At 44.2% G+C, this 16,030-nt stretch overlaps 1 protein-coding gene across 1 annotated transcript in view; it reads left to right on the forward strand.

Annotated features, from left to right (window-relative positions):
* The first annotated feature begins 8,060 nt into the window (after window positions 1–8,060).
* Window positions 8,061–16,030, forward strand: part of TTL (tubulin tyrosine ligase) — a 58,102-nt gene continuing 50,132 nt past the window's right edge. Inside the window, exon 1 of the mRNA XM_082252071.1 lies at window positions 8,061–8,544. Within this exon, the coding sequence (XP_082108197.1) occupies window positions 8,388–8,544 (157 nt within the window). The 5' untranslated portion in view covers window positions 8,061–8,387. The remainder of the gene's footprint in view (window positions 8,545–16,030) is intronic.

A 16,030-nucleotide genomic window follows, 5' to 3' on the forward strand; every position in this document is an offset into this window, starting at 1 on the left:
ACCAGGGTGATTATTGTGTGCACTCCACCTAATTCATCCACAGAACCAGGGTGATTATTGTGTGTACTCCACCTAATTCATCCACAGAACCAGGGTGATTATTGTGTGTACTCCACCTAATTCATCCACAGAACCAGGGTGATTATTGTGTGTACCCCACCTAATTCATCCACAGAACCAGTGTGATTATTGTGTGTACTCCACCTAATTCATCCACAGAACCAGGGTGATTATTGTGTGTACTCCACCTAATTCATCCACAGAACCAGGGTGATTATTGTGTGTACCCCACCTAATTCATCCACAGAACCAGGGTGATTATTGTGTGTACTCCACCTAATTCATCCACAGAACCAGGGTGATTATTGTGTGTACCCCACCTAATTCATCCACAGAACCAGGGTGATTATTGTGTGTACCCCACCTAATTCATCCACAGAACCAGGGTGATTATTGTGTGCACTCCACCTAATTCATCCACAGAACCAGGGTGATTATTGTGTGCACTCCACCTAATTCATCCACAGAACCAGGGTGATTATTGTGTGCACTCCACCTAATTCATCCACAGAACCAGGGTGATTATTGTGTGTACCCCACCTAATTCATCCACAGAACCAGGGTGATTATTGTGTGTACTCCACCTAATTCATCCACAGAACCAGGGTGATTATTGTGTGCACTCCACCTAATTCATCCACAGAACCAGTGTGATTATTGTGTGTACCCCACCTAATTCATCCACAGAACCAGGGTGATTATTGTGTGTACTCCACCTAATTCATCCACAGAACCAGGGTGATTATTGTGTGTACCCCACCTAATTCATCCACAGAACCAGGGTGATTATTGTGTGTACCCCACCTAATTCATCCACAGAACCAGGGTGATTATTGTGTGTACCCCACCTAATTCATCCACAGAACCAGGGTGATTATTGTGTGTACTCCACCTAATTCATCCACAGAACCAGGGTGATTATTGTGTGTACCCCACCTAATTCATCCACAGAACCAGGGTGATTATTGTGTGTACCCCACCTAATTCATCCACAGAACCAGGGTGATTATTGTGTGCACTCCACCTAATTCATCCACAGAACCAGGGTGATTATTGTGTGTACTCCACCTAATTCATCCACAGAACCAGGGTGATTATTGTGTGCACTCCACCTAATTCATCCACAGAACCAGGGTGATTATTGTGTGTACTCCACCTAATTCATCCACAGAACCAGGGTGATTATTGTGTGTACTCCACCTAATTCATCCACAGAACCAGGGTGATTATTGTGTGTACCCCACCTAATTCATCCACAGAACCAGGGTGATTATTGTGTGTACTCCACCTAATTCATCCACAGAACCAGGGTGATTATTGTGTGTACTCCACCTAATTCATCCACAGAACCAGGGTGATTATTGTGTGTACCCCACCTAATTCATCCACAGAACCAGGGTGATTATTGTGTGTACTCCACCTAATTCATCCACAGAACCAGGGTGATTATTGTGTGCACTCCACCTAATTCATCCACAGAACCAGGGTGATTATTGTGTGCACTCCACCTAATTCATCCACAGAACCAGGGTGATTATTGTGTGTACTCCACCTAATTCATCCACAGAACCAGGGTGATTATTGTGTGCACTCCACCTAATTCATCCACAGAACCAGGGTGATTATTGTGTGCACTCCACCTAATTCATCCACAGAACCAGGGTGATTATTGTGTGCACTCCACCTAATTCATCCACAGAACCAGGGTGATTATTGTGTGCACTCCACCTAATTCATCCACAGAACCAGGGTGATTATTGTGTGCACTCCACCTAATTCATCCACAGAACCAGGGTGATTATTGTGTGCACTCCACCTAATTCATCCACAGAACCAGGGTGATTATTGTGTGCACTCCACCTAATTCATCCACAGAACCAGGGTGATTATTGTGTGTACTCCACCTAATTCATCCACAGAACCAGGGTGATTATTGTGTGCACTCCACCTAATTCATCCACAGAACCAGGGTGATTATTGTGTGTACCCCACCTAATTCATCCACAGAACCAGGGTGATTATTGTGTGTACTCCACCTAATTCATCCACAGAACCAGGGTGATTATTGTGTGTACCCCACCTAATTCATCCACAGAACCAGGGTGATTATTGTGTGTACTCCACCTAATTCATCCACAGAACCAGGGTGATTATTGTGTGCACTCCACCTAATTCATCCACAGAACCAGGGTGATTATTGTGTGTACCCCACCTAATTCATCCACAGAACCAGGGTGATTATTGTGTGCACTCCACCTAATTCATCCACAGAACCAGGGTGATTATTGTGTGTACTCCACCTAATTCATCCACAGAACCAGGGTGATTATTGTGTGTACTCCACCTAATTCATCCACAGAACCAGGGTGATTATTGTGTGTACTCCACCTAATTCATCCACAGAACCAGGGTGATTATTGTGTGTACTCCACCTAATTCATCCACAGAACCAGGGTGATTATTGTGTGTACTCCACCTAATTCATCCACAGAACCAGTGTGATTATTGTGTGTACCCCACCTAATTCATCCACAGAACCAGGGTGATTATTGTGTGTACTCCACCTAATTCATCCACAGAACCAGGGTGATTATTGTGTGTACTCCACCTAATTCATCCACAGAACCAGGGTGATTATTGTGTGTACCCCACCTAATTCATCCACAGAACCAGGGTGATTATTGTGTGTACTCCACCTAATTCATCCACAGAACCAGGGTGATTATTGTGTGTACTCCACCTAATTCATCCACAGAACCAGGGTGATTATTGTGTGTACCCCACCTAATTCATCCACAGAACCAGGGTGATTATTGTGTGCACTCCACCTAATTCATCCACAGAACCAGGGTGATTATTGTGTGTACTCCACCTAATTCATCCACAGAACCAGGGTGATTATTGTGTGTACTCCACCTAATTCATCCACAGAACCAGGGTGATTATTGTGTGTACTCCACCTAATTCATCCACAGAACCAGGGTGATTATTGTGTGTACTCCACCTAATTCATCCACAGAACCAGGGTGATTATTGTGTGTACCCCACCTAATTCATCCACAGAACCAGGGTGATTATTGTGTGTACTCCACCTAATTCATCCACAGAACCAGGGTGATTATTGTGTGTACCCCACCTAATTCATCCACAGAACCAGGGTGATTATTGTGTGTACTCCACCTAATTCATCCACAGAACCAGGGTGATTATTGTGTGTACCCCACCTAATTCATCCACAGAACCAGGGTGATTATTGTGTGTACCCCACCTAATTCATCCACAGAACCAGGGTGATTATTGTGTGCACTCCACCTAATTCATCCACAGAACCAGGGTGATTATTGTGTGTACTCCACCTAATTCATCCACAGAACCAGGGTGATTATTGTGTGTACTCCACCTAATTCATCCACAGAACCAGGGTGATTATTGTGTGTACTCCACCTAATTCATCCACAGAACCAGGGTGATTATTGTGTGTACTCCACCTAATTCATCCACAGAACCAGGGTGATTATTGTGTGTACCCCACCTAATTCATCCACAGAACCAGGGTGATTATTGTGTGTACTCCACCTAATTCATCCACAGAACCCAGGGTGATTATTGTGTGTACTCCCACCTAATTCATCCACAGAACCAGGGTGATTATTGTGTGTACCCCACCTAATTCATCCACAGAACCAGGGTGATTATTGTGTGTACTCCACCTAATTCATCCACAGAACCAGGGTGATTATTGTGTGTACCCCACCTAATTCATCCACAGAACCAGGGTGATTATTGTGTGTACCCCACCTAATTCATCCACAGAACCAGGGTGATTATTGTGTGCACTCCACCTAATTCATCCACAGAACCAGGGTGATTATTGTGTGCACTCCACCTAATTCATCCACAGAACCAGGGTGATTATTGTGTGTACCCCACCTAATTCATCCACAGAACCAGGGTGATTATTGTGTGTACTCCACCTAATTCATCCACAGAACCAGGGTGATTATTGTGTGTACTCCACCTAATTCATCCACAGAACCAGGGTGATTATTGTGTGTACCCCACCTAATTCATCCACAGAACCAGGGTGATTATTGTGTGTACCCCACCTAATTCATCCACAGAACCAGGGTGATTATTGTGTGTACCCACCTAATTCATCCACAGAACCAGTGTGATTATTGTGTGTACTCCACCTAATTCATCCACAGAACCAGGGTGATTATTGTGTGTACCCCACCTAATTCATCCACAGAACCAGGGTGATTATTGTGTGTACCCCACCTAATTCATCCACAGAACCAGTGTGATTATTGTGTGTACCCCACCTAATTCATCCACAGAACCAGGGTGATTATTGTGTGTACCCCACCTAATTCATCCACAGAACCAGGGTGATTATTGTGTGTACTCCACCTAATTCATCCCACAGAACCAGGGTGATTATTGTGTGTACTCCACCTAATTCATCCACAGAACCAGGGTGATTATTGTGTGTACCCCACCTAATTCATCCACAGAACCAGGGTGATTATTGTGTGTACTCCACCTAATTCATCCACAGAACCAGTGTGATTATTGTGTGTACCCCACCTAATTCATCCACAGAACCAGGGTGATTATTGTGTGTACCCCACCTAATTCATCCACAGAACCAGGGTGATTATTGTGTGTACTCCACCTAATTCATCCACAGACCCAGGGTGATTATTGTGTGTACTCCACCTAATTCATCCACAGAACCAGGGTGATTATTGTGTGTACCCCACCTAATTCATCCACAGAACCAGGGTGATTATTGTGTGTACCCCACCTAATTCATCCACAGAACCAGGGTGATTATTGTGTGCACTCCACCTAATTCATCCACAGAACCAGTGTGATTATTGTGTGTACCCCACCTAATTCATCCACAGAACCAGGGTGATTATTGTGTGTACCCCACCTAATTCATCCACAGAACCAGGGTGATTATTGTGTGTACTCCACCTAATTCATCCACAGAACCAGGGTGATTATTGTGTGTACTCCACCTAATTCATCCACAGACCCAGGGTGATTATTGTGTGTACCCCACCTAATTCATCCACAGACCCAGGGTGATTATTGTGTGTACTCCACCTAATTCATCCACAGAACCAGGGTGATTATTGTGTGTACCCCACCTAATTCATCCACAGAACCAGGGTGATTATTGTGTGCACTCCACCTAATTCATCCACAGAACCAGTGTGATTATTGTGTGTACTCCACCTAATTCATCCACAGACCCAGGGTGATTATTGTGTGTACTCCACCTAATTCATCCACAGAACCAGGGTGATTATTGTGTGCACTCCACCTAATTCATCCACAGAACCAGTGTGATTATTGTGTGTACCCCACCTAATTCATCCACAGAACCAGGGTGATTATTGTGTGTACCCCACCTAATTCATCCACAGAACCAGGGTGATTATTGTGTGTACTCCACCTAATTCATCCACAGAACCAGTGTGATTATTGTGTGTACCCCACCTAATTCATCCACAGAACCAGGGTGATTATTGTGTGTACCCCACCTAATTCATCCACAGAACCAGGGTGATTATTGTGTGTACTCCACCTAATTCATCCACAGACCCAGGGTGATTATTGTGTGTACTCCACCTAATTCATCCACAGAACCAGGGTGATTATTGTGTGTACCCCACCTAATTCATCCACAGAACCAGGGTGATTATTGTGTGTACCCCACCTAATTCATCCACAGAACCAGGGTGATTATTGTGTGCACTCCACCTAATTCATCCACAGAACCAGTGTGATTATTGTGTGTACCCCACCTAATTCATCCACAGAACCAGGGTGATTATTGTGTGTACCCCACCTAATTCATCCACAGAACCAGGGTGATTATTGTGTGTACTCCACCTAATTCATCCACAGAACCAGGGTGATTATTGTGTGTACTCCACCTAATTCATCCACAGACCCAGGGTGATTATTGTGTGTACCCCACCTAATTCATCCACAGACCCAGGGTGATTATTGTGTGTACTCCACCTAATTCATCCACAGAACCAGGGTGATTATTGTGTGTACCCCACCTAATTCATCCACAGAACCAGGGTGATTATTGTGTGTACCCCACCTAATTCATCCACAGAACCAGGGTGATTATTGTGTGTACCCCACCTAATTCATCCACAGACCCAGGGTGATTATTGTGTGTACTCCACCTAATTCATCCACAGAACCAGGGTGATTATTGTGTGTACCCCACCTAATTCATCCACAGAACCAGGGTGATTATTGTGTGTACCCCACCTAATTCATCCACAGAACCAGGGTGATTATTGTGTGCACTCCACCTAATTCATCCACAGAACCAGTGTGATTATTGTGTGTACCCCACCTAATTCATCCACAGAACCAGGGTGATTATTGTGTGTACCCCACCTAATTCATCCACAGAACCAGGGTGATTATTGTGTGTACTCCACCTAATTCATCCACAGAACCAGTGTGATTATTGTGTGTACCCCACCTAATTCATCCACAGAACCAGGGTGATTATTGTGTGTACCCCACCTAATTCATCCACAGAACCAGGGTGATTATTGTGTGCACTCCACCTAATTCATCCACAGAACCAGGGTGATTATTGTGTGTACTCCACCTAATTCATCCACAGAACCAGGGTGATTATTGTGTGTACTCCACCTAATTCATCCACAGAACCAGGGTGATTATTGTGTGTACCCCACCTAATTCATCCACAGAACCAGGGTGATTATTGTGTGTACCCCACCTAATTCATCCACAGAACCAGTGTGATTATTGTGTGTACCCCACCTAATTCATCCACAGAACCAGTGTGATTATTGTGTGTACCCCACCTAATTCATCCACTGAACCAGTGTGATTATTGTGTGTACTCCACCTAATTCATCCACAGAACCAGGGTGATTATTGTGTGTACCCCACCTAATTCATCCACAGAACCAGTGTGATTATTGTGTGTACCCCACCTAATTCATCCACTGAACCAGTGTGATTATTGTGTGTACTCCACCTAATTCATCCACAGAACCAGGGTGATTATTGTGTGTACCCCACCTAATTCATCCACAGAACCAGGGTGATTATTGTGTGTACCCCACCTAATTCATCCACAGAACCAGGGTGATTATTGTGTGTATTCCACCTAATTCATCCACAGAACCAGTGTGATTATTGTGTGTACCCCACCTAATTCATCCACAGAACCAGTGTGATTATTGTGTGTACCCCACCTAATTCATCCACAGAACCAGGGTGATTATTGTGTGTACTCCACCTAATTCATCCACAGAACCAGGGTGATTATTGTGTGTACCCCACCTAATTCATCCACAGAACCAGTGTGATTATTGTGTGTACTCCACCTAATTCATCCACAGAACCAGGGTGATTATTGTGTGTACTCCACCTAATTCATCCACAGAACCAGGGTGATTATTGTGTGTACTCCACCTAATTCATCCACAGAACCAGTGTGATTATTGTGTGTACTCCACCTAATTCATCCACAGAACCAGGGTGATGATTGTGTGTACTCCACCTAATTCATCCACAGAACCAGGGTGATTATTGTGTGTACCCCACCTAATTCATCCACAGAACCAGGGTGATTATTGTGTGTACCCCACCTAATTCATCCACAGAACCAGTGTGATTATTGTGTGTACTCCACCTAATTCATCCACAGAACCAGGGTGATTATTGTGTGTACTCCACCTAATTCATCCACAGAACCAGGGTGATTATTGTGTGTACTCCACCTAATTCATCCACTGAACCAGGGTGATTATTGTGTGTCCTGGTTTGAAGGCATGTGTATACAAGGTTCTCCTTGAGGTTCAGAAATGGCCCAGCAGCTGTGAGTTTTGCTTGGTAAGTGTTGCACCCCCCTTTGTGACAATGAAGGGCGTGGCAGGGAAGAGTCTCCAGCTGTCCAGCATCCGTTCTTCCTTACCATGCTGCTCGCCGCCTGTCTCCCCTCCCATTGCTCCCTGACCCTGTAGCCCAGCCCTCCCCCCAATGTCTGGGAGGGGTTATCGCCTGGCTGGAGAAGTGACGGACTGCAGCTGCCGCTCTTCCTATCCGATCAATAGCCGCACATCGGATCGGATCAGACCTGCGCACACCGGTGTGGGACACGGACGGGTGACGTCACGGCCATCTCCAGGCATGGCTCTCCTCCGGAGAGTGTAGCGGTGTGCGGAGTGCACGGGATGCTGCAAGGGTGGACGGCTCGCTCACGACAATAGCGCAGAAGAGTTGGCGGAGAGGAGAGAAGGGGAGTCATGTACACCTTCGTAGTGAGGGATGAGAATAGCACCGTCTATGCCGAAGTGTGTAAGATCCTCCTAGCCACGGGACAATGGAAGAGACTGAAGAGGGATAATCCCCGCTTCAATCTCATGCTGGGAGAGAGGAACAGACTGCCATTCGGGAGACTGGGTGAGAAGCACCGCATGGGTTCCTCCTCTGTGACGTCACACTGACCGGCTTTATGCTTTAACCACTTCTTTTTACCCCTTATCACAGAATAAGGATGACTGGGCGATCCCACTGGGTGGCATGAAGGCGCTGCCTATGGGTGTTGCCTGCTGCACCAAGAGGGCATCTCAGACAGTACAACTGCAGCAATGTCACCAGCTGTAGCCAGGGGGTAGGGTTGTCACCTCACCCCTTTAATCCAGGACACATATTAATTACACAGGTTCTGAGGCTGATATATAATGCATTGAGTTTAATGACCACCTTAACCCCTTCTGGACCCGAAGGATTTCCTCCCTAATGACAAGGCCATTTTTTTGCGATACAGCACTGCATTACTTGCGTGGTCATGCGACGCTGTACCCAAATAAAATTGATTTCCTTTTTTTTTTTTTTTTTCACCCTCGAACGGAGCTTTCTTTTGGTGGTATTGATCACCTCCTGCGTTTTTTTTTTTTTTTTTTGTGCTATAAACAAAGCGACAATTCTTAAAAGGAAAAAAATATATATTTTTTTTACTTCTGCTCTATAACATTCCCAAAAAAAAAAAAATTCAAAGTTTTTTTTTTTTTTCCTCATCATTTTAGGCCAATTTGTATTCTGCTACATATTTTTTTTTTAAAGTGTATATTGATTGGTTTGCCCTAAAGTTATCGCATCTACAAACTAGGGAAGATATCCTTTTTTTTTCTTTTTTTCTTTATTTGTTATGGCGGTGATCAGCGATTTTTAGCAAAATTGCAGCAGACAGATCGGACACCTAACTGACATTTTTGACACTTTTGGGGGGGGACCAGTGACAGTACTACAATAATTAGTGCTAAAAATATTCACTGTTACTGTAATAGTGACACTGGCATGGAATGAGTTAAACCTTAGGGGCAATCAAAGGGTTAAATGGTTCCCTAAGGCAGTGATGGCGAACCTTGGCACCCCAGATGTTTTGGAACTACATTTCCCATGATGCTCATGCACTCAGCAGTGTTGTTGAGTATCCTGGGAAGTGTAGTTCCAAAACATCTGGGGTGCCAAGGTTCACCATCACTTCCCTAGGGAGTGCTTTCTAACTATGGGGGAGGGATGGGCTTGCTGCATGAACACAGTAATTACAATGGCAGACCGCCATTCTGTCTCCACTGGGAGCAATCGTGGGTGCTCGGCAGAAATTGCGGCTGCTCAGCTTCCCCCATGGTGAACGGGTGCTCCCCCACTAGTGGTCCCTTACAGGTAAGTTGTTTCACGGGACAGAGCTGACTTGCTGCAGTAAAACTATGGCGGCTGGTCGGAAAGCGATTAATCAGCCACAGAATCTGTGTAATTAATGTCTCCTGGTTTAAAGGGATGATGTGGCAACCCTGCCAGGGAGTGAGCCCATGTGTATGTTCCGGTATAGGAAGAATTAAAAGGCCTGAGCTGTCCAAATGCAGCTTGCATGGATCTGATTATTCATAGACTGAGCTAAATCGTTTATATATAGGGGCAAAAAAAAAAAAAAAAAAAAAAAAATATATATATATATATATATATATATATATATATATATATATAATCAATACTGTGCAGCTGGCAGGGCTAGCACTTAAAGTGATTGTAAAGTCCTCGTTTTTAGAAAAATGTTATGCTTACCTCCTCTGTGCAGTTGGATGTGAACAGGGCAGCCCGGATCCCCTTCTCGGGTCCCTCGGCCCTGCTCCTGGCCTCTCCCTCCTGTCAAGTGCCCCCACAGCAAGCAACTTTCTATGGGGGCACTCAGGCCACGTCACAGCTCTGTGTGTCCATTCAGACATGGAGCTGCCATTCAGCCCCACCCCCCTCTCCTGATTGGCTAACTGACTTTGACAGCCGCGGAAGTCAATGACGCTGTGGCTTAGTCCCAGCCAATAAGGAGAGAGAGTCCCTGGTGGCCGAGAGACTCATGGACAGAGAAGGACCTCAGTAATTATTAGGGGGTGCTGGGGAGGCTGCTACAGTCAGAATTCTTTTTTTGCAAAGAATGCATTAAGCTAAAAAACCTTCTGACTTTACAACTCCTTTAATGAGCTTAAATAATGTAAAGGCCAACTCTAGTCTTTAACCACTTCAATAGTGGGCACTTTTACCCCCTCCCCTTCCTGCCAGTCAATGTTCAGTTGTCAGCGCTGTTAAGAAATGCTGTACCCAAATGGAATTTTTATAAACACAAATAGAGCTTTCTTTTGGTGGTATTTAAAGAGGTTGTAAACTCGTTTGAGTTTTTTTTTTTTTACACCCTGCAAAAGAAAGACATAATGAGCTAGTATGCATCGCATATTAGCTCATTATGCAATACTTACCTCAGAACGAGCCCCCGCCGTGCCGCTCACTCACCTCTATGACGGGCGACATGTCTAGTCGCCCGTCTTCCGGGATCGCGGCATCCGGCCATCTGATTGGCCGGAGCCGCGGTGACGTCACTCCCGCGCACGCGCGCTAGAGCCGACAGTCACGGCACGGGGCTCTGAAGGAACGGCACGATCGGCCGTTCCTTCAGAGCGCATGCGCCAGTGACGTCACTGGCGACATGTAAGGTAAATATCTCCTAAACGGTACATGTTTAGGAGATATTTACAGTACCTATAGGTAAGCCTTATCATAGGCTTACCTATAGGTACAAGTTGTAGAGGAGGGTTTACTTCCTCTTTAATCACCACTGTTGTTTTTTTGTAAAAAAAAAAAAAAGACAGAAAATTGTTACATTATTTATTTATTTTTTTTCCCCTTCATTTCATAACAAGTAAAGGCTGATAGATTTTGAGGGAAATCCATTTTTTAGTTCTTTTGTTTCTTCCTGTCAGCTCCTCCCCTGACAGAAGCCCTTTTTGTGGGCGTTTTACTATTGTTGAGCTCAGATGTCACTGTCCCTTATTCAGTGAATGTGCATGTAGGGGAGCGTTGATGTTGTTTACACTGATCATTCTTCTAAGCCAGGGGTTCCCAAACTTTTCAGACCGCGACCCCCAATATTAGATTGCTGACGACCCGCGACCCCTCCCCCTCCCCCTCCCCCTCCCCCTCGTATGTAAGATTTGCGATTTGGTTACATACTGACAGAGCTAAAACAAAAAGGAACACAATCTCTAAGCCAGGCTATTTTATTAACAAATTATGGACAAAAACAAATACATCCATAACTGTGAAATGCTTACAGACAGAATACGAACAAGCTGCCGACCAGAAATGAAGTATTTTAAGTTGTTTCCACTGTTGATAGGAAAATGCGAGTGATGGCAGCGGCGCCTCTATCCATGTCATATAGTGCGCGCTCCACTCCGCACAAACACTTGGATATGCGCTTCATAAAAGCTAACATTTATCTGGTTAACGTTAGAGTGAGCGGCCTCTTTCTTTAAACAAATTCGTTTAGGCTTTACAATAAATATTGTTTATGGGCTAATTAATGCCACAATAATTTGTTTATTTTATTGGCTAATTGTATTTTTCATTTTTGTTTTGCACTGAATACCATTAAATATTTTCATTGAATGCATTAAATATTTGCCGTGCACCGCTATGCCAGAAAAACGTTAAGAGCCACCTATTTTTTTTATAATAAAGGGTTTCTATTTCCTATTTACGCGAAATCTACAGACGCAAACAGACAAAGTGTAATAAAATAAAGACCTAAATGTGTATTTCGGACTTTTTTTTTCACCACAGTCTGAAAGAAGACATGTTATTGAAGACAAATATCCAAAAATCTCAAAATTGACCAGTAAAAAAAAAAAACAATGTTTTTGCCTGCCGTGTCTCGCATTAACTCGCATTAAAAATAATAAAAAAAAGTTTCTGTAAATCATCTCGCGACCCCCCGCTCCCCACTCCGCGACCCCCACTTTGGGAACCACTGTTCTAAGCCGTCTGTGGTTATGCTCCCTCCTATCTGCCATGGCATGACTAACTGCAAGACACAGCTCCCCTGCTCCACCATTTACTTGTCTTACTGCAGCTCAGCTGGATCAGCCACCCTGTGATCCAGTGTCAGTTTGCTAGAATGCAGACGTGTGACTGTGGCCGTATAGTATCGATTGGTATGGTGCCAGGGGCCTGGTTGCCTGCACCATAGAAATTCATGATGCTGTGTAGTCCAGACGCCTGTATCGAATCAGCGGGTGGCTGATTGAGCTGAGCTGCAGTGGACCAGATGGAGAGTTTAATGGGAAATAGGTGAAGGATTATATAGTGTCTGGTGAACAGGGAAGCTTACTGATGAGCTATCTCACATGCTCCTTCTTGTCTTGGAGACTAACACTGTCAATCAAAGCTCATTTGTTATTCATTTCCTTCCTAGCTTAATGATTGGACAGCGGTGATCTATAGCATGAAGAAAGGCAGGACAAAGTAATGCATGCACTTTTTCCCCTGGGGGACAGACCAAAAAAAAAAAGTGAGACTTCTTTAATGGTCAGTTTATACTAGATGTGGGTTTTGGGACTATTCTTACTGTCATGTAGTCCCAGGTATTGACCATTTCTAGAACAGGTCAGGAGTGAATGGCATCCTTCATGATGCCCTACCACCCCCACCCTTTCTATAACTTAGTGATATCCAAATAGTGACAAGCAATGTGTTCTTTCTTCACTCGCCTCCTGACTGGCACTGTGGCATGCAAAATGCATCTCTCATTTATGTCATTTGGGCTTTAAAGTGGTTGTAAAGTCACAGTGCATAATTACTGGAATCCCCTCTGTTATAGCAAGCTATGTTGCAGTGTATATGTTTAAAATTATGCAGCTAAATACCTTATTTCACAGCGCCGCTATGTGGTCACGTGGCCTCCCACCGCTCTCTTTCCCCAATCTGAGGACTACAGTGGGAGGGGCTGAGATTCCCATCTGGCGCCAGCCAGGAGGAGAGCGGTGGGAGGTCATGTGACTGCACAGCGGTGCTCTGAAATAAGGTATTTAGCTGCATAATTTTAAACAAAAATACACTGTGCAGCATAGCTTGCTATAACAGAGTGGGTTCCAATAATGTTATGCACCGTGACTTTACAGCCACACGATATAGTAGCAGGAGTGGAGGGGTGGGGAGCAGATTGGCTCTCACACTAACTACTGAGCTGGCAAGCAGGGAGGAAAAAGGGAAACTACAGGATGACAGAGGCACGTAAACTGACCACGGTATCATGAGTCAACGCCCTTGATTACCGTGGTCAGCATGTTAGGTGGACACAGGAACAGGCAGAATCCACCAGGTATTTTAACGCATAGAATTGGACAAATGACACTGCAGAAGCCCTCCGCTGTATATCATGCTCTAAAGGGAACAGAATCTCCCTTTTTTTTAGGGTTACATCTGCAATAAGTGAGGGGGGAGCGTTCTCTGTCTGAGGACAGTTGCATATGAACCATGAGTGTAATTATGGAATGACTTAACATGATCAATCTGCATACAGTGAATAATTATTTGCACTTGGGCAGATGCACACTCAGATGCATGCATCTGCTGCCCTTGTAATGGCACTGTGGCCTGGTGATTTGCAGTTTAGGCTCCCTGATTGCGGATGCAGGTTGGTTGGTTTAGGATGATAAGATTTGGTCCCTTGCTAGGTTTGCTTTAAACTGCAGAATGCGTTCTCTGCAGTAAGGTAAAGAACCTTACATATGCAGCTCCTCCCTATCCCCCCCTTCCCTTATGCTTGCCTAAGTCTGATTTAGTGCTGTACTCTATAACAGCATCTCTCTCTCTCTCTCCGCATTGGGCATGGAGGCAGCAGAGGGAGCTATTGGCTTAGGGACAAGCTAGGCGAATGAATATGTGGACATAGGGAATTGTCAGCCATGACACTGCAAACTGCAGGCACAATGTTTGAGCCCATCATTACAAAGTAAAGCAACCAACACAGGGAATACAACTACACTAATACCAAAAAAAAAAAAAAAGTTTAAAAATGCATTAAGCTGATTTAATTAATATATGAATAGAAGCTATATGGCCTTTTTACCCGCACATAGATTTCTGCTTTCTCATTCTTTATTTTTTAAAGACAAGTTCCACCCATTTATTCAAGTTCCTTGAAACACAACGCCCACCCGTAGAACAGTCTGTGTAATGCCAATTATTTATTTTTTTTCAAAATACCTTTTTATTTATTTTTTTCTTTTATATAGTCTACACTTCTGGGCCCGGCCGCCTAGGTGGTTTCCTCATTAGGCGATTAGCTAGGACTCCTGGGATAGATGACGCAGACATCCCAGGAGTCTTTGAACTGCACTTGACTTCCTTCCAGGTTCTGTCTTGATTGACAGGTCACCATAGCAACATGGCGGGATAGCTATGATTAAGCACTGTTAATAGTGTGAAACGCGTCAGCTGTCTTAAATCCGTACCTCTATATGCTGTTGTATTTTATCCTCTTTTCAATAAATATTTGCATTGGAGTGCGACAACCTTTTTGTTCTATATGGCTTGCACATTGAACCTGCACCTGTGCTGTTACTATTTTTGAAGGCATTTCCACCTGGAACGGTCTGTGGTCTCTATAGGGCAGGAACTTCCGCCACCATTGTTATGGCAACCTGTAAACGCAGTGTGCCGCATCCTTACTGCGCAGGCGCGACTTCAGGACGTGCATGCTGGGTAGCCAGCTGCACTAAGTCCCCTGAGCAAGTGGGATTGGGCTTCAGATGCCCTGACTTATGACCACTGCCTGTCTGCCAGGATCCTGGGATAAACAGCATAATTGTAAGAAGAAGAAATACACTTATACCAGTATCCTGTTTATATTGTGCAAATAAAGGGGTGCTTTTTGACAAGGAGACTGGAGCTCCGCTTTAAGTAATTTTGAGTTTGGATTGTGTAATACTGTGACTGTACCACACATGGTTTATTTATTACACTGATAATATTGCTTTTTCCTATGTTCTGTATCCTAACACGGGCTTTCTGCCTCTTCAGTGTTTGTCCTGAAGGAGATTTCTGGCACAAGTACCAATTGTCTTTCCATTACGTCCTGTAATGACTTATGATATCTGCCATGGAAATAGACAGGCACATCGTTCACTAAACACATCATATCCTGAGACATTCATCCATCCTCACTCAAATAACCTAACGTAATACATAGTCTGGCTGAAAAAAGACACAAGAACACCTGTCAATGCCCAGTCATTTTAGGCATTTTTAGTAATTTCGTAGTAGGTGACCTTGTTTGCTTTTTTTGAGCTTTATATTGAAATCTTTAGGCATTGTTTATATCTTTGCATTTAAGATCATTGTGTTGGTTACTGCATCTTAGATGCAGTTTCCAGCAAAATCCCCATAATATAAAAATCAGTGGTAATGCCTCTAATAAAATATACACCCTTGCAGAGCACCTAAGCATGCAAATGTTTATAGAATGGGGCCAATTATGCAAGAATTTGCTGATGCCAACCCTGCAGTGTACCAGTCCACTTTTAGTATCGAGGAGAATTGTATCTGGCTTTCT

Source organism: Pelophylax lessonae (genome assembly GCF_965119305.1).
Source record: "Pelophylax lessonae genome assembly, chromosome: 3".
In the NCBI taxonomy this organism is placed as follows: Eukaryota; Metazoa; Chordata; class Amphibia; order Anura; family Ranidae; genus Pelophylax; species Pelophylax lessonae.